The 20850-nt window shown below is 43.9% G+C and overlaps 1 protein-coding gene across 2 annotated transcripts in view; it reads left to right on the plus strand.

The window, feature by feature from the left end:
• The window catches only part of HCN1 (hyperpolarization activated cyclic nucleotide gated potassium channel 1), a 537736-nt gene that overhangs the window by 465504 nt on the left and 51382 nt on the right, over nt 1-20850 (plus strand). For both annotated transcript variants that reach the window (XM_068249552.1, XM_068249560.1), the window contains exon 5: nt 8590-8736. In XM_068249552.1, coding sequence (XP_068105653.1) covers nt 8590-8736 — 147 coding nt within the window. The remainder of the gene's footprint in view (nt 1-8589; nt 8737-20850) is intronic.

The raw sequence follows: 20850 nt of genomic DNA on the forward strand, positions 1-20850 counted from the left end.
CTCTTCGAGAAGCGGTGCGGGACAGGACGGCTGCTGGGGGCTTGGGGAAGCCCCAGGTAAGTGAAACAATGTGTTTATTTTCTATCTACAGTTCCGCTTTCAGCTATTTGGAAGTAAAATCTCTCGAGGAAGTAGGGCGTACTACTACCTGCCCCTGATAGTGAACAGCCTGAATAAATGCCCTTTATTATTACTATGGCTGTTACTAACTAATTGCGTTATCTTGTCACTTCTTATATAGTAGCAATAAACGCCATTGGCTGCATTTACGTTATACCTGATGACACAGACAGCTTAGTGGATTATTTGCAGGGTCCTAGCAGAAGCTTCGTGCATCTCCGCTTCAGTCCCTCTTTTTGCCGATTCAGTGCAGAAATAAATATTTATTTGGAATCCTTTTAAATAATACATAACGCTGCTTTCAGGATACTCATAAAGACTTCCATATCTCTGATGACACTGCCAGGGGCCTTGTTGGCTTCCCAACCAGATTGAATTAATGTCTGGGCATCATCCAGTATTAGGAGCAGATTTTTAATAGGCTGCCAACAGAATGCCAAGTTTTGTAGCAGACAGCTACAACCAGTTAGTAGAAAATGGAACATAAATCTGACATTGCTGCTCTGCTTTCATTAGTGCTGGATCCATGTCTTGGATTGTTTGGGGGTGTCAGTCACTCTCCACGTCAGTACCTATTAGTATAATGTTCTGGATAACCTGCCCTACACACTCTAAAGTGAAACTTTATTTGTTTAGGTCAATTTGTATTTCAAGCTATATTAAAAGAAACAAAACACAAGTCTGTTGAGTGATTGCAGGTGGTATACTGACTGCTACAAATGGGAAGGGCTGTCTCTCAATGCTGTGTTTTATGTGCACATATCCTCCACCAACAAAAGAGTAGTGATCTGAATTGTAGTTTGGCACTCTGTATACATTTTATAAATTGGTCTTTCAGACCGCCAGTCTGGATCTCTTGTTGACACTCAGGGTAGATTTGGAGCCAGCACACACACACACACACCTACACACACACACACACACACACACACACACACACACACACACGTGCGTACGTACACACACACACACACGTGCGTACGTACACACACACACACACACACACACACACACACACACACACACACACACACACACACACACACATACACACACACACACACACACACATACACACATACACACACACACACACACACACACACACACACACACACATACACACACACACACACATACATACACAAACATCCACACACATACACATACACAAACATCCACACACATACACACACACACACACACACACACCTACACACACACGCACGCACACCTATATACACACACCTACACACACATACACACACACATACACATACACACACCTACACACGCACGCACACCTATATACACACACCTACACACACACATACACACACACATACACATACATACACACACTCACTAGATTGTTGCCAGAGGCGGTCTTGACCAGCCCCTTGACCGAGAACCATCTAGTGTACGCTCAAGGCTTCACTTGCTGTAAATGACAAGTAAGATAGGATATTAATGACAACAGCTCTTTATAACTAGGATGGTCTTGTGATAACACAAAGTTCTCCACACTCTCTCTTCCCTGTACATCTCCTCACTTGTTTCCAGATACCAGCCCGGCCGCAATCTCAAATCTGCACATGAGCTTCTGTTGTCCTCCACAATCACTTCCTCGCATTCAGTTATACAAGACTTCTAATGTACTTCACTCATCCACTGGATTGGCCTTCCACAACACACCCGTCATTCTCTAACCTTTGAAATCTTTAAACACTCCCGTAAAACTTAGGCCATTCCCCCTTCTACCTCTCATCAAGTTTTACTCCTTACTAGATAACCTAAACACTCACTGCCTCTATGTATACTGCATACGTCCCAGCCTCTTGTTTCCCCCCATTCCTTTACATTGTACGCTTGCAAGGGCAGGGCTTTCCCCCCTTTTGTGTCTTGGAATTTGTTATGCATTTCATAGCTTGCACTCTGTTATATACTATATTTAATTCATCATGTTTCATCTGTCATTGTAACCACCTGTTCTGTATTTTGTACCAGTGTCCATATTTGAGGTATATCATTGTCTGTATCATTATGTACCCCTTGTTTGTTTTCTTACATTGTACAGCGCCACGGAATATGTTGGTCCGTTATATATCAATAATAATAAATAACAATAGCTTTGTGTTGTATTTAAAGTAACATAAACTTGTATTAAGAATGAGAATGTACTATGGCAAGCCCTGTCATAAACTGCACTTAAAGCCAGTGTCCAGCCAAATTACCCTACCACCTAAGTATAACATTTCTTACGTACGCCTACCCAAACATCCTAAGCATAACCTATAAAAACGTACCCCCGCCCCCCCCCCCCCCCCCCCGCCCAACCTACTTTGTATTCCTATACCTTTTTGTCTATGCATAACTCTAACCTACTAATACTAAACAAGCTAGCCTTCCCTTATCATTTACCCTTATCCTTAAGCCTAAGCTTAAAGTGAACCTTAAGTAAAAATAAGCTGATGACTTTTTTAGATACCCCACAGTTGCATGTTATATTTGAAAACTTTAAAAAGTAGATTTATTGTTTTGTCTCTGCTCAATGGCAGTATTTCTGTTTTCCAAAAAGCTAAAATATATTAGCTATTGACCCTTTCTCTCTTCCCTGCTCTCAGAAGCCTTTTTTTCTGCCAGAATAAGAAGAAATGGAACACAGCATAGTTATTTGTGTGCTTGGAGCTGTACATACACGTCTATCTCATCATGTCACATGTTTCTTAACCACGTAATGTATAGTGTGCAGTATATCTATGCCCCCGTAGACTTCATCTTAGCTCCAGGGGTGTAGATATATGTACCTCCACTGCGACCGTTGCTGTGCGCGCTCCCGCTTGCTCCACCGCCCGCTTGCTTCACAGCCCACTACAATGTGACAATGATCACCAGCATCAATGAGATTCCTGCATCATTGTATCTTCTGTAATTAAGACATCCAGGCATTACTTCCTATTCACAAATTTATAGTACGCAAATAAGAAATAATGCACAAGGACATCTTGTGGCCAAATAGTAAAATGACACCAACAAACATTTATTTAATAAAAAAAACTTACACATACTTATAAAATTAACTCCTGACCTCCCACACTCTCCCATAATTACCCAAATAAATCTTTAAAAAAAAAGACAATTAAAATAATACATAAATAGTTACCTTAGAAACTGAACCTTCAGTGGTGAACTGGTTAAAGGACCACTATTGCAAAAAATGTTAACATTTAAAGGGAATCTGAAGTGAAAATAAACGTATGATATACGGTAATGATTTGTATGTGTAGTACAGCTAAGAAATAGAACATTAGTACCAAAGATATGAGTCTTATATTGTTTCCAGTACAGGAAGACTTCACTTGTTATCTATGCAAAAGAGCTTCTCTGAGCTCTCCGATTAATTTAGTTGGCTAGAGTGCTATTTTCTGAAGCACTTGTACCTTAAAGAAACAGTGAAAGACAACTTAAGATAATATTTTACTGCAAGGAAGTGCAAATAGTGATTAGCTCTGCTCTGTATCAAAGTCTTAAAATACAGAGTGTAGTTTGTAAACTGCAAATATTAGAGAATGATGCAATGTTGTAAAAACAACTATATAACTGAAAATAAAAATATGAGACTCTTTTCTTTGCTACTTATGTTCTACTAATTATCATAGTACACATACATTCATTATCTCATAAGCTTATTTTTGCTTCAGTGTTACTTTAAAATGTACAGTACATGTAGAAGTACATTTCTCCCAGAGTAAAAGGCACCATAAGTTACTTTTCTCTTATGTTGCTGTCGCTTAAAGGGATACTGTAGGGGGTCAGGCAAAAATGAGTTGAACTTACCCGGAGCTTCTAACGGTCCCCCACAGACATCCTGTGTTGGCACAGCCACTCACCGATGCTCCAGCCCCGCCTCCGGTTCACTTCTGGAATTTCAGACTTTTAAGTGTGAAAACCACTGCGCCTGCGTTGCCGTGTCCTCGATTCCGCTGATGTCATCAAGAACGCACAGCACAGGCCCAGTATGATCTGTGTCTGCGCAGTACACTCCTGGTGACATCAGCGGGAGCGAGGACACGGGCGTGCAGGCGCAGTGGTTTTCTGACTTTAAAGTCAGAAATTCCAGAAGTAAACTGGAGGCGGGGCCAGAGCATCAGTGAGTGGCTGCGCCAACACAGGATGTCTGCAGGGGACCATTAGAAGCCCCGGGTAAGTTCAGCTCATTTTCCCCCGACCCCCTACAGTATCCCTTTAAAGTAAGCAGTAAAAATCTCACAGATCTGAAAAGTTTTTGACTAGTCCATTTCCTCATGGAAGATTCTCAGTACTTCCCTTATTCTTTACAAAAGCACTCCCTGGAAAGGATCTGTACAAAGATTCTGGCCAGCCTCCCTACACACTTGCACAGTGTTGATAGTTGGACTGAGGAACTACTATATAGGAAGTGCTTTAGAAAATAAAGAAAACCCTTAAAGTGGACCAAAAAATAAAAAATATCAGATTTCAGAAATAAAATCTATTTTCTAAATTATAATAATAAATAGCAGCCTTTTTTCAGCTGTATGATGACAAATATAAAATATTTTACATTTATTGGAGGAACCCCTCCCTTCTTTTCATATTGCCGGGACAGAATCCGGCAGACTGGTGGAGGAGATAAAAAACAAAAACAAAACACAGGCTGCTATTGATGATGTCACAGGGGAGGTGATCTCAGCTTGTGTGAGATTTCACATAGATGACACCCCTGTGAGGGAGGGTAGCTGATGACACACACCCATGATCTAAAATCTCCTACTAAGCTCAGAAGTAATGGCTGCCACCTGTATAATATGAAAGTAGAAGGGTGAAAAGCATGCACTGAAATGCTCATAGGCTTGAAGGAGTGTTTATTTATCTTTGTATGTGTCAGAGTGGTGCAACTAAATATTTTGAATTAAAAAAATGTTTGGTTTGTGTCCGCTTTAATGAGGAGATGGACTAGTCCAAAACCTGTTAGTTCTTTCAGATTTTTGTAATCTATTGTAAGTGACCGGTAGAGATGAGGCGAACGGTTCCCGAACCGTTCGCCGGCGAACATCTCTTATTCCCTGGGCCTCTTACTACTTCCGGGTCGCAATGACCCGGAGTAGTACGCCTGCGCTGCCCGGCGGAGCGCGTCCTAGATCGCGCTCCTGTTGCTGGGCCCTTTTTGCGCATGTGCGTGACGTCATGAACGACGTCACGCTCATGCGCAGAGAGTGCCCGGCAACAGGAGCGCGATCTAGGACGCGCTCCGCTGGGCAGCGCAGGCGTACTACTCCGGATCATTGCGACCCGGAAGTAGTAAGAGGCCCAGAAGGGTTCGCCAGGCGAACAGTTCAGCCCATCACTAGTGACCGGAACATAGAAAAAAGAAATATATAGTCCCTTTTGCCCTGGAATGAATGTACATTTTATACATATGCATACACTTGCATTTAAGTTTTACAAATTTTAGAAATAGTGGTCCTTTAAGTTTCCCTTTAACTGAGAAAACGAATATCCTGCTAGCCTATTCCCTAACCCCTTATCAGTGTCTAATCTTTACCTAATAATACTAATTGGTAAAACTAAACACCGCCTATATTACAATCCTAACCTTCCTTTAAGCCTAATTCTGGAAATCCACTGCCACAACAGGAATGCCATCTCCCAACTGCGTTGCCTCCTCCAGACTAGACACATATCCTGTATATCAACTGTGCCTATCGCCATCAGATGGGAGAAGCTACAAAAACCCGCCCCCATTTCATAAACAGGATGCAGTCTTTAAACTGAGCCGTGCTGGGGTGACTGATAATCTGCAAGATTTTACTGAGAGGAGCCCAGTAACTGAAGTACTCGTTCTATGTGAGAGAAATGTAAGACTACAGTGCGCAGTGCAGCCTGGTATTTTCCAGCTCTGATTACAGTGTGGCGGGCAGCTATCCATGTGCGATAATAGAGGTGTTTCAATCAGTGCACAGCATGAGTGACAGCTCTTCAATATTTGGGGGTGACAGCAGGAATTTGATTTGCTGCATAGAGCTGATTCCTTCTTTCCTGCAGCAGTCTAGGTAAATTGCCTCATGTCAGATTTGATAAGGTATACTATTTATTTCATTCCCTTTTTTCCCCCTTGTTTCATTGCCTGATTTTTACAGAAAAATATTACATGTTAACATTACATCTATCATGGGATAAAACCCTTAAAGCAGAAACAGCGAGTTGATCGCGTGCGTAAAGCTGCGACTCGCTCTGCTACAGGCTGTTTGCTTTATGCAGATATATGAGCAGTAATTAAAACAGACTTTGAAGCAGAGAATACTTATTTAAAGGTAATTTACGGATCTGTGCGCAGGAAAATGAAAGGGAACCTGTCAGAACAATATTCATTTGAACAACAGTTACATAGTTACATAGTTATTTTTGTTGAAAAAAGACATACGTCCATCGAGTTCAGTGTCATGTAGTAAAGTTTCAACAGGCCTTACCATTCCGTCAGGTGCTATGTAATGTGTGTTCCTAGACTTTAAAGAGTTAATGACTGGCTAGTGAATGGCTGCATAGTGTAATGGTTAAGGGCTCAGCTTCTGACACAGGAGACCTGGGTTTGAATCTCTGCTCTGCCTGTTTAGTAAGCCAGCACTGCTATTGCCTATAGAGCGCGTCCTGGTGGCTGCAGCTCCGTCGCTTTGAGTCCCCCAGGTGAAAAGCATGATATAAATGTTCTGCGTTTGTTTGTTTAATATCACAGATGGGGAATCTGGAACTATCACACCTGCCCATCTCCATTGCTTCTGAGTTTGTGCATTGCAGATGGACGTTTTGTTAAATAACAGAACAAACAGTTACCCGTGGCTGGTAGAACTTCACTTCCAGATCAGTTTCACAGTGATGAGTCAAACAGAAGCAGATCTTGCCTCAAATTTTGCCTGAAAATTTACAGAGCTTAGAATTGGGCGCGTCCAAACTGCACGGGATGAGCCCAAATTCAAGCTTTATGAAATTTGAAGTATAAGACCAGGGGTTAGTCAGTCTCTCCTCTCCTTCTCTCGGTAAGAGCTTCCTTTTCAGCACATGGGAATGCATTCAACATTATTAAACATCAAAACATTAACTATTTATCACTTATTTAAATAAATGAGACACACACCACCATTGGCGTTTAACAGGCCACGGCCATTGTTTATTGGAGGGTAAAAAAGGGGGTGTAACAAACTACCAACTTTATTGTATAATTCAATAACCATGTAACTTTATTTCCATATGAACACAAACATAAATTGACCAACACAAAAGCAATCGATGGTCTGTGGACCCGACACGATCGCCACCACCAGTTATTTTCTTTTACCATACCCCCCAATAAGAAAAGCCTGCGACAAAAGCAAGGAAATGAGGGACGGGTGGGTGGGCAGGAGCTCAGGTCTGTCCTAGAGTTCTCCTCAAGTGACACTGACTGCTCTGACAGGGCTGGTTTTGTTTCACCTCAACCAACCCCTTGGTTGGCTAAGGGCTTTGGAGGGAATGAAGCTCCGACCAATCCGCTTCAAGCTGGACCTGACAAGCATACAGCTCAAAACTTTGCTTAACAACAGCATCTCTTAGGAGGTAAAATTACCTCACAGCAACTGAAACACAGAAAAGACCGCCAGTACCAAACCTTAACAATATACATCTATACATCTATATACATTTGTTCAATAGTTTCAGCATACCCATGTTCGCTGCCTTTCTATTTGTAATGCCGCTCATTCATACTTCAGCTAGCTCCACAGCTCACTGTACACACGGTGACCCAGCTGCCGTGTCACTATTCTGGTCCGGTCTTTCACTTCATGCTGCACATTTATGGTGGTTGTTTTTTTCATTTATCACATTTATTTGCTTCAGATGATTTGGTTTGTGAACCAATAAAGCAATTTTTTGATACTAAGTATAGTGGTGCGGTATTTATAGCATCTTCTGTGTTTTTGTGGATTGTGTCCTCTTAATTCTGATCCTTTCTGCACACACACCCTTGCTATATTCATCCTTGCTACCCTTGTGAGCTTCAGTGTTGAGATCTCGTGTATTAGTGATGCTTGTTCTACTTTTTTCCAATACTGTTGTCTTTTTTCAATCAAACGAACTATGTTACATAGTACTACAGTACTATGAAATTCCAGTTTTCGCTGTATTTCGTGAAAATTGGAAAGGCACTTACTGGAAAGGCGAAATCCATCGGAAATCTGTATTTCTGACCACCCTATGAATAATAACGGTTATACCTACCTTTGAATGTTTTCATTTTTTATGGACAGGTTCATTTTTCATGTCTATATATTGCCATGTACTGCAGCTCTGTAGCTATGCACCACTCTGAATAGACAGGATTGCTGTTACAGCCACTCGAGATGAGCTTCTTTCTCCTTTCCTATAAAGAATTCATTTCTGAGCAAATATTTCTTTTTTTCTCTCTCTCTTTCACAGTACAAACAAGTGGAGCAGTACATGTCATTCCACAAATTGCCTTCTGACATGCGACAGAAGATACATGATTATTATGAGCACAGATACCAAGGAAAGATCTTTGATGAGGACAATATTCTGAGTGAGCTCAATGACCCTCTAAGGGAGGTAAGACACATACAAATGTATCTCTCAGCGATGCTCTCCAGCGAAGAGTGTGGTTTGCAGACGGAGCCTGACTTGAATGCCCAGACTCTCCTTTATTATTGCACATTGTCATCTGCTGTACAGCTCAGTACATCGTTCCGCTGTGTGCGTGAGTATATGTCAGGGCTGGATTCAAGACCCTACTAAATGCAGGGCTGTATATCTGGGAAGGCCACAAAGGCCTGCGCCTTGGGGCGGCTGCAGCCCAATTAGGCACCTGAAAATGAAAGAGGGGTTGCTGCATATTAAAGAGGAGGCTGAAAATTGGGAGCAACACATAAGGGAAATTGATGCCTAAGGAAGCTGTTTGTAAAAGAGAGTAGCTGCTGAACATAGATGATATGCATGGAAGTGGGGGCTGCACATGGAATGGGAGGGGCGCTGCTGCACTTGAAAGGCAAGGCACAACATACTTGGCCTAGTAGCAGAAAAAGTATAAATCCACCTTGATCAAATGCAGATGGCCAATGACATGCTAATAGTTCCATGCAAATGCTCTACAAATTGTATGCAGCTTGGAATTCGCTCATAGACCATCTCTACTGATGAAGTGCAAGACATATTGGATCATATATTTTGTAAATCAAAGCTCATTTCCCAGCAGTAATCTAAATGTTCCTGATAGCTTAGTAAGTAAAGTACCTGTATGCAAAGCAGGGGCTTTTGGCACTGCCATGGAAACATATGGTAACAGACACGATCAGTGGTAGTAAGGGTGCCAGAGGTGCCCGATAAAATAGCAGGCACGCCCACTGTTTGTAGCTGCAGTATGTATAGCATGCAGCTCCAGTCCCCGAATTACTACTTAAAGCTGCTATTTGCAGCTGTTAACATAAGTTCCAATGGCGATGCCACCGCTGCCCGATATTTGTAGCCACAGTGGTTAGGCATCGATTGGGGGGATCAGTTAGGGCTAGGCATAGGTTGGGGGAGTGTTAGGGCTAGGCATTATTTTGGGGGTTGGTAAAGGTTAGGCGTTGAGGCGTTGGTTAGGGTTAGGCATAGGTTAGGGGTCATTTAGGGATAGGCATAGGTTGGGGGGTTGCTTAAGGTTAGGCATAGGTTGGGAGGTTGTTAGGGCTAGGCATCAGTTGGCAGAGCTGGTTAGGGTTAGGCATAGGTCGAGGGGGGGGTTGTTAGATTTAGGTATCAGTTTGGGGGTTGGTTAGGGTAAGGTTTTTCACAGTGCAATTGCCTCTGCATTTCTTCAATGATTGATTAGTTGTTTTTTTTAACCACTTGCCGACCGCACGCTTATACCGTGCGTCGGCAAAGTGGCAGCTGCAGGACCAGCGACGCAGTACTGCGTCGCCAGCTGCAGGCTGATTAATCAGGAAGCAGCCGCTCGTGCGAGCGGCTGCTTCCTGTCAATTCACGGCGGGGGGCTCCGTGAATAGCCTGCGGGCCGCCGATGGCGGCTCGCAGGCTAAATGTAAACAAAGGCGGAAATAATCCGCTTTGTTTACATTTGTACGGCGCTGCTGCGCAGCAGCGCCGTAAGGCAGATCGGCGATCCCCGGCCAATCAGCGGCCGGGGATCGCCGCCATGTGACAGGGGACGTCCTGTCACTGGCTGCACAGGACGGATAGCGTCCTGTGCAGCCCGGATCTCCCGGGGGAGCAGGTAGGAGAGGGAGGGGGGAGAATGTCGCCGCGGAGGGGGGCTTTGAGGTGCCCCCCCCGCAACATGCCTGCAGGTAGGAGCGATCAGACCCCCCCTGCACATCATCCCCATAGGGGGAAAAAAAGGGGGGCGATCTGATCGCTCTGTGTGGCCGCGGATCTGTGCTGGGGGCTGCAGAGCCCACCCAGCACAGATCCAAACAAACAGCGCTGGTCCTTAAGGGGGGGTAAAGGGTGGGTCCTCAAGTGGTTAAATAATAATTAAAGCGGGTAAATTGCAAGAAAGTCACATGGCACTGCACATAGTATGCAATTTTCTTACGTTCCCATTGACTTAATCCCAAACGCAGGAAAAATGCAACATGCATTAGATTTGCATTAGTGGGAAAGGGGCACCACAATTTTTTCCTGTAAAGAGCTTATCAACGGTGTCCAGGCCAGCTGCTGACCAATTATGCAATGAAATATTGTCAAGGATGAATGATAAGGCATTGATCTGTATAGAGAGTGGTAATTCCAGCTGTTCTGATCTGGATGCAGTGGTTAAAGCCCTCCATATTGTGAGAGTCTTTCTTATAACAATGTCAGATATAGTAGAGGAGATGTCTTTAATGAAAAGGGTCTCCAAATAAGGTTTATAATTTTTCTCTTGCTCACGTTTAACCCAAGGTTTAGTTGTTTCTCCATACTATATGGATCAAGCCGGTCCGTAATTGTTGCCTTTTAATACGCCTCTAAATCCGGTAGGCCAAAACCTAGCTTGGAGGCATGTAATATTAGAATTGCGTTAGACATTATAGGTTGTTTGTAGACCCATACATATCTATTAACCATAGTTTGGAGTTTGGAGAAGAAACTGTTAAGCCCAATCTACACTATACGATTCTTTGTGCAATTTGATTACGATTATATTTACGATCCGATTAAATCCGACATGTCCGATCAGTATTCGATTCAATTCGAATTGCCATTGCAAAACAATGGCAAATTGAATTTAATCCCAATCGGACATGTCGGATTTAATCGGATTGTAAATGGAATCGTAATCGAATCGTACAAAGAATCGTATCGTGTAGATGGGGCTTTAGGTATGGTTGTAAGTAGATTCCGAACACAAGAATTGTGGCAACAATATCAAGGGGCACCACAATTAACATACAAATGGTGCCCTCAGGATCTGTGATCTGAATGCAATCCAAAAATTGGATCGAAATGCAGTCAGTGGAAAAGGACTCTAGCTGAAAATCTCAGTCTGATGCCATGTTTAATTTCACACAGACCTGTCTACAGTTCATTTAGCTCCTACACATAGAAATTATGACCTGTTGAAACTTTTAACAGTATCCTACTGTCGGGGAATGTTTTCATAGCCACACAAACATTTTATGGCTTTAATTAGGAGAACTGTTGCTGTGGTCCCACTGCTACAACGGCATAGATAAGCCACATTGCAATTAAAAAAAAACAAAAAACTTTATGTAGAATTTGTGCTATATGTTGTTTTTATCTCTTTATGTGACATGTCACTTCAGGTACCCTTCTAGCCAACAAAATGGCTTCTATAAGGCTAACCACTGTCTAAACAACAAATGACAAGTAGAATAGATGTGTGTTCTGTTCCACCGATCTCACTTAGGCAGAAGGGCCTATACGATGAATAATGAGGGAATCGCTCAAGTCCATCCAACATTTACTTTAAGGACACTGCAGGGAGCCAATGAGAAGCATGATTTAAAGTTCACAGTATAGATTCTGAACGGCTCATTCCATTGCTGTCTGGGGCTTACAGCACTTTGTCTTTCATATTAAAGACGTTGTTAAACATTATGGCTGCAGCGCCACGTGAAATATGACCTCTCAGAAAGGATAATGGCCTTTCCAATTTAGCAAGCCCCAGAACTAATCAAGGTAGATGGGAGGAGGATTAACACAGGCTAGTTTCTGTGAGGTAAACGTGAAGGATTTCCAACCTTTAGTCACTGTGTGGGCTGCCCTCTACTCTAATTCAGCTCCTTAATAAGCTATTCTTCGCACTCTCTCCACAGCGTTCTGCAGCCGTGTTACATCTCTCCTGCGTTTTCCTAATAATGTTAGTAAGAGTTTAGCCGCTCTGCAATGACTGGAAAATGTGATTGGGTATTAGGTTCACGGCTCTGTGGAGTAGGCCCTGTCTGCTATTGTAAAGTTAACGGAGCTCTGAAATGAGAACCATAAGCCGCTTTTTTTATATACAGATCATATAATGCAATTTATAGATGAAGCCAAGGCTGGAGAAATCCCAAGAGCCAGGTAACCACCTAAAACTATATTGCTAGTGGCTGCTGCTTCTGCATAGATGTCAGTGAAAGGCCTTGTAGCTAGGCTAGCTAGGCATGCCTCCTGGCTTGTCATTTAGGGCTGACTATTTCCTGAATATGTTATTAATCTGTAATTTCAGATGTATAGTTGCTTCCTGATCTTACCAAAACACAGGAGAGTCTAATGGCTTTGCTACAGGCTAAGTGATAAAGCTAAATTGTAGCACTTGCCTAAAGCACTCAATCAGGTGTCTTCATTTATTGATGCAGACCGAACTCTTGCACAGCGCACAATGAAAAGTCTTACAGACATAGTTGCCGAAGAAATTACCTGCTCTGTGCTTTGTTTAGCCAATCAACATGCGGCTTCTGTCACATGACATGGCCTCATGCTGATTGGCTAGCTGAATGACACTTGCAAACTGAGTAGGAAGTGAAGAGGGACCTGTATTGATTCCCAGAACAGGTAATGTATAATGCTCTGCTTCCATTCAGGACTATGTGCAGGACTAGGCTCCGCACCCCCAGTGATGGAGGTTATTAGGGGAGGGGGGTATATGACAGAATTCTGTGGGGGGGAGTGGCTCAGTGTAGTCCCGCCCCTGCATAGAGATTGCAGGCTCCACATATCCATAGATAAGAGAGTAGCCGCAAACTGCAACAAGGCCGATGTCATTTATGGATCCTATGCTAGTGGTGGATGCAAACACAGTGACTGTGGCCCCAACTATATACATTGCTTCTACATGCAGTAAATAACGCCTAGACCTTTAATCAGTCCAGAGTGATTAATAAACTGTATGAAGCACATTTCTATCTGCAGAATATGAAATGACAGGCTGAGATCACTGTACAGTACAGTCTGCTACTGATGGGAACTGATTGACTAAGTTATTCAGCTCAGGATGGAGAGAGCCTTCATATGTTCAATTATCTGTCACACATCACATTTGGAGGAGAAACGGGGAAAGGATATGTTTTCTGGCAGGTCTCTACAGCGTGATTTGTGTTATCGGTCTCTTTCAAGCTGCCTTTGTAGATGCAATCACGTTACTCCCTGTAGTTCCATTGCTCTTATATGCAAATCCGCAGATCTGACAGCTGTGCAGAAGGTTGGGAGGTTGCTAGGCGGCGTCGGTGTGCTTGCAAAACAGCGCAAAGAATTGAGGGCGGGAGAGAGAGGATGGGAGGTCACGGAGGTCACCATCAGAGCTCAGAGGGAGAGGGAGCCTTATTGTGACCACCTCCTTAAAAAATCAAATCACAGAGTGTGTGCGGCTGGTGCTGTGCAGAGTCTTGGTCTGGAAACACTCAGGTTTTTTTATTATTATTATTATTTTACTATTTCTATAACGCCGACATCTTCCGCAACGCTCTACAGAGTATATTGTCTTGTTAATGAATGTCTCTCAGAGGGGCTCACAATCTAATCCCTACCATACTCATATGTCCATTGCAGTCTAGGGTTAATGTAGGGAGAAGCCAATTAACTTATCTGTATGTTTCTGGGATGTGTGAGGAAACTGGAGTGCCCGGAGGAAACCCACACAGACTTTGGGAGACCATACAATTTCCTTGCAGATAGTGCCCTGGATGACAAAACACTAGTGCACATGACAGGTGTGGGCCTTGTGGTCTGGCACCACCTGAGACCCCCATCCCACATACAACACCAAAAGGGGGGAGCACGGGTGGACCCCAATGCTCACACCACCAGGGGAATCACCCACTACTGCCACTTAATTAAAAGCCAAGCGCAAGAGAATTTAAATTGGTCTGCAGACAGCCTGTCAGCCAATGAAAGGTGCAAATACTTGCACCTGTGTCTGCACTACCAAATCTAGCAGGCGCTGCATATACACAGATATATACACGAGAGAGAGTTGAGTTGCACATAATCGTAGACTAAGTGACTAGCAGGGGACACCGTGTGCAGGTGTCCCTCTTAATGCTCTTCTCCCTGTCGCTCAAAATATACTGGTGCACATGACCGGTAAGGGATCTGGGCTCTGCCACCACCCATGACCCCCATCCTGCATGCGATAACAAAAGGGGGAGAGCATAAGTGGATCCTAGTGCTCACATCGCCTTTGGGATTACCCAAGACTGCCCCTCAATTAAAATCCAATCACAAGAGAGGCAAATGCTCACTCCCAGACAGCACTCTGCCATTTAACTTGGTCTGCAGACAGCCTAACAGCCAATATAGGGTGCTTGGCTTTCAATTGAGGGAAATGCATGGGTTATTTCCCTCGTGGTGGTGTATTATAAATATCAGAATTAGGTGGAGCAGATATCGGCGGAGGGGGAGTTTAGCAGGGCGAGGCGGTGCTGATATTGGCGGAGAATAGGCAGTATCAGTTAGGGTTAAGCATCGATAGAGGGACTGTTCAAGAAAGAATAGAATTAGGTATTAGCAATAGAGATGTCGCGAACGGTTCGCCGGCAAACGGTTCCAGGCGAACATCGGTGGTTCGCGTTCGCCTACCAAACGCGAACTTTCCTGGAAGTTCGATTCGCCCCATAATACTCTATGGAGCAAAACTTTGACCCTCTCCATCACAGTCAGCAGACACATTATTGCCAATCGGACTGCACTCACTGGTGGAGCCCCCCCCCCCCCCCCCCTTATACAAGGCAAGGTCCTTGAGCCATTTGATTCACTCATCTGCCTATACTAATTAGTTAAGGGACAGCTGCTACACACTCTGCTAGGGAGATTTTAATTAGGCTCTTGTGGGCTCCTCCCTCCGGTATCTGCCAGAGAATTATATTATTTCAAAATCCAGTTTACATACCATAGCTGAGAATTGAACCCAGGTCTCACTGTGTGGTGGGCAAGTACCTTAACCGCTGTACCACAACAGTACTAACTGAAGCTGGCCTAGCATTTACCATTTATGCTCAATCCAAGAGAAAAATTAGACAAGATAGCAGCGTTAGGAAGACTTGCCTAAGGTCTCCTACTGAATAGGTGCTGGCTTACTGAACAGACAAAGACGACATTCGAACTCTGGTCTCCTGTGTCAGAGCTAGAGCCCTTAACCATTACGCCATGCAGCCACTGCTTACAGATATGTAGCCAGACATGGCCTTGTATTTTGTGTTCAACAGTTGTCAAGAGAAAAATTAGACAAGATAGCAGTGTTAGGAAGACTTGCCTAAGGTCTCCTACTGAATAGGTGCTGGCTTAGTGAACAGACAGAGACGATATTTGAACTCTGTTCTCCTGTGTCAGAGGCAAAGCCCTTAACCATTACACCATCCAGCCACTGCTTACAGATATGAAGCCAGGCATGGCCTTGTCTTTTGTGTTCAACAGTTGTCCAAAGAGAACCCCAGATAGCCAGGTAGATTCATCTCTCTCTCTTTCTCTCTCTCTCTCCAGTAGGGATGGTCACCGCTTTCCGCGGAATTGTATTTTTGAGCATAAATGGATTGAGCATAAATGGTACATGCTAGGCTGGCTTCAGCATGTAGTGTTGGTGAGAGAGAGAGAGAGAGAGGTTTGAATCTCGTCTCTGTCTGTTCAGTAAGCCAGCACCTATTCAGTAGGAGACCTTAGGCAAGTCTTCCTAACACTGCTATCTTGTCTAATTTTTTTCTTGACAACTGTTGAACACAAAATACAAGGCCATGTCTGGCTACATATCTGTAAGCAGTGGCTGCGTGGTGTAATGGTTAAGGGCTCTGCCTCTGACACAGGAGACCAGAGTTCGAATCTCGTCTCTGTCTGTTCAGTAAGCCAGCACCTATTCAGTAGGAGACCTTAGGCAAGTCTTCCTAACACTGCTATCTTGTCTAATTTTTTTCTTGACAACTGTTGAACACAAAATACAAGGCCATGTCTGGCTACATATCTGTAAGCAGTGGCTGCGTGGTGTAATGGTTAAGGGCTCTGCCTCTGACACAGGAGACCAGAGTTCGAATCTCGTCTTTGTCTGTTCAGTAAGCCAGCACCTATTCAGTAGGAGACCTTAGGCAAGTCTTCCTAACACTGCTATCTTGTCTAATTTTTCTCTTGGATTGAGCATAAATGGTAAATGCTAGGCCAGCTTCAGTTAGTACTGTTGTGGTACAGCGGTTAAGGTACTTGCCCACCACACAGTAAGACCTAGGTTCAATTCTCAGCTATGGTATGTAAAGTGGCTTTTGAAATAATATAATTCTCTGGCAGATGAGACCCTCCTCCCTCCGGTAGGAGGGGAGGAGGGAGGAGGGAATAGGTAGAAGGGTGGAGGGCTTAAAATAGGGATTTGTGTGAAATCTAGATGTTAGCCTGGGACATTTGATGTGTATTTCATTCAATCATGTCTGCCTCCAGGTATTAGAGCCTTTGAAACATGTTTTGTATCGTTTTTCTAGGCGTTAGAATTTTTTCTATTTTTCAAAGTTCGCCTCCCCATTGAAGCCCAACCGATCCTTTTGTGGAGATAAAATCGGAGGTTCGCGACATCTCTAATTAGCAATAGTAAAATATTGGTAAAAATTACCAAAATTCCCAAAATAGTAGAATATAGGTCAATTTTACCAGTATATTAATAGCGGCTTTCTCTGTGCCCAAATTACCGGGGCACCCTTTTTAAATTACTTGGCAGGACAGGGTTCAAGACTTAGATGTCCTCTCTCAAGCTGGTCTGCCAACTATCTACACCTTCCTGAAGAGAGCCCAGGTCAGGTGGGCGGGCCACATTGTCTGTTTACCGGATACACTTCTCCCCAAGACAATGCACACGAGGTGGACAGAAAAAATGCATCAAGGACAAGCTCTAAGTCTCCATGAAAATCCTTGGCATTGACCTGGATTCCTGGGAGAATTTAGCCAAAGATCACCCCACCTGGCTGTATCAGCAAAGGTGCCACCGCCAACGAGCAGAGAAGGATTGCAGAGACATGGAAGAAGTGTATGGTGCACAAATTCAGAGCCAGTGCTCTGCTAACCATCCCAAGCAAACCATGTGTGCCTTACATATGGCAGAGCTTTCAGAACCCTCATTGGGCTGATCAGCCACAGCCGGACATTATATATATGGGTTCATGCAGCCAGCTGGGATGTGATTAGCCTTTCTTATTACACCAACATGTGAAGTGCTTCACTTTGGCTTTGCAGCGTTAAGATATTCTTTAAAGAGACTCTGTAACAAAATGTTCTGCCTTATTTCTTCTATTCTATAAGTTCCTATACATGTTCTAATGTGGTCTGTCTTACTGCAGCCTTTCCTAGTTGCACAGTGGCTGTATTCTCTCTGTTGTATAATCTAATCTTCTTTCCTCTGACGGCTTTGTCGGGCTCAGGCACTCAGGCAGGAATGTGCTGGTCTGCTTGTGATAGGATATAAGCTATACACACCCTCTCCTTGCCCCCTGCAGGCTCTGTACGAGTCCCAGACTGAGTTCCTCTCAGCCTATCACACTCTGGTTAGCAGCCATTTCTTTTGTGTGTAAACACTGCCTAAAACTGGCAATTACAAGCCAGGATTGCAGCAGGGCGTGTCAGAAACAGCACAGAGGGGCCCAGGAGAACATAATGAATAGAATGGTATGCTTTTTATTGTAAGAATTTTAGAGTACAGATTATTATTAAAGCCAGAGGCCCCTATTCAATTAACTTCTCTAAAGTTTTCTTCTAGATGATAAGACTTTACCAATAAATTACCTTTTAAGCCACCAGCAAGCAAGAAAATACTCAGAAATTACAATTTCCACAGTCCCTTTTACCTACTTGTGGTACTTTTTCAACTGCAGAATGTTGAAAAGATATTCTAAAGAGAAGATGAAAAATTATCTCCCAGGAGAATATTTAGGAGTAAAGTTAGTAGGATATGGCTCAAAAAAAATTGAATAAGGACCAATATGTATAATCCTTTGCTATCTACTATCAATGGGGACAGATTTCTAGAAAGGCCACAAAGGCCCAGGCCTACGGCATCTGTTGTCAAAGAGGGCATCTAGATATGGAATAGGAGTTGCCGCATATGGAAAAGAAGGGTGCAAATGGAAAATGGAGGCTGTAGATGGGGGGCAATACATGGAATAGGGCAGCTGTTTTCCAATAGAGCTGTGCATGGACTTCTGTACATAGATGTTACATGTGTACGAGGGGGCAGCACATGTAAAGGAAGGGTAGCTGCTACGCATAGAAGGAAGGCCATAAGACAGATGAGTACATCCAACCTTGACTACCAAAGCTTCTCCCTGTCAATTTGGAATGAATTTGGATGGTCAGTGAGATGCAAATAATTTCGAGTTGATGGAGTATCCAAATCTTGTATGCAGCTTGAAAATGGGCCAATCGAATTACCAAGGTGGGATTTGATTGGTCCATTTCCAAGTTGCTGTAACGATTGAGGAACTTTCTCCGTGATCAGCGCACAACGCGTGCGCTGACACGGCGGAAATCCTCCACAAGCGTATAATTGCAGGCACCCAGCAAAAGGTGCTACGCACCTGTAGAGGGAAATTCCTGTCGGCAGATGGCGCTGGGGAGTGCAGAGGAACCAATCCTCTGTACCTCCACAAATGCCAGACAGGAATTGTACGAAGCGCAGAACGCAATCGCAAGAGAGGCGATTGCGAATGAGAACGAGCAAAGGGACAGGTTGTATGTGTGCGCCCCAATCCAGTCGCCACCCCGCGACCGCGCACACACAACAGCAGATATGAAATAGGAACGCGATTGCGAGAGGTGCGATCGCCAGACGTGACACAAGGCAGATCAGAATAGAATACGAGGGTTGCAAAGGCACAGCAAATAATACGAGAAGATGCGGAAAACAACAAACGCTAGCTAACCGCGAACACCGCACTCATTCGCAACAGTGCACGCGGTTATGCGCGGTCTCCACGTGATAAACACAACAGAGACAAGCACGTCTAACTAACCATTGATAGACAAACATGAAACAGAGGACGCGAACGCTTGCTTAACGGTTACCTCACCGAGCCTCCAGCAAGCGGTCGTAGCAGACAAGACAGACACACGAAAACAGGGACAAGCGAGAGATAGGATCCACAGCACTAGCGAAAAGTGGCTAGCGCGATCCAGGTACAGAGTAGCAGAACAGAAGGATCCACAGCACTAGCGGAAAGTGGCTAGCGCGATCCCAGGAGACAGAACAGAAGGATCCACAGCGCTAGCAAAAAGTGGCTAGCGCGATCCCAGGAGACAGAACAGAAGGATCCACAGCGCTAGCAAAAAGTGGCTAGCGCGATCCAGAGAGGCAGAACAGAAGAGATAGCTGGTAGCAACCGCTGCACCAACTATGCTCCAAGAACAGAGATCAGAACGACTTCCTATCGACCACCGCTGGGACAGGACAATCGCAACAGACAAACAAAACAGATAAACAATCCTAACTGCACTAGGGAAATCTGCCTAGCACAGGTCCAGGAATTACTCTAAGCTGATCTTCAAACAGAGGGTAAGGCTGACACCCCACCAGGAGTGTTACATAGGACGAAATCCTTATGACCAGCGAAGCATTGTGGGAAAGACATAGTACTTATAGTACACGCCTCCAATGAATGTGGCCAGGCAATTTGCATGACAACGTATGCAAATTCCTCTGCAAGCACAAGCTGCAAAACTGACAGAAGCTCTTCTTTCCAGAGTCCTGCAGCATGCAAACCTACACAATGGTCAAAAGGCTGCCTGCCTGCACAGGCAGCTGAGCAAATCATCACAGTTGCATACATTTTCACAAAGATTTATATAATTCAGCACAAATTTGAAATTATTTGCATCTTACTGTTCATCCCTAGTGCTGAATATTAATGTAGATTTGAGACATACATCATCAATGATGTATTTAAAATACCTTAATTCTCTTAAGGGACAACTGTAATGAGAGGTATGTGAAGGTTGCCATATTTATTTCCTCTTAAACAATACCAGTTGCCTGGCTGTCCTGCTGATCTATTTGGCCGTAGTAGTGTCTGAACAACACCAGAAACAAGCATGCAGCTAATCTTGTCAGAAACGCCTGATCTGCTGCATGCTTGTTCAGGGTTTATGGCTAAAAGTATTAGAGGCAGAGGATCAACAGGATAGCCAGGTAACTGGTATTGCTCTAAATGAAATAAATATGGCAGCCTCCATATACCTCTCCCTACAGTTGTCCTTTACTTTTCCTGCTTCTTTTCCCCTATGTTCCTC

This window comes from Hyperolius riggenbachi, chromosome 1, assembly GCF_040937935.1.
Source record: "Hyperolius riggenbachi isolate aHypRig1 chromosome 1, aHypRig1.pri, whole genome shotgun sequence".
NCBI classification, from domain to species: Eukaryota; Metazoa; Chordata; class Amphibia; order Anura; family Hyperoliidae; genus Hyperolius; species Hyperolius riggenbachi.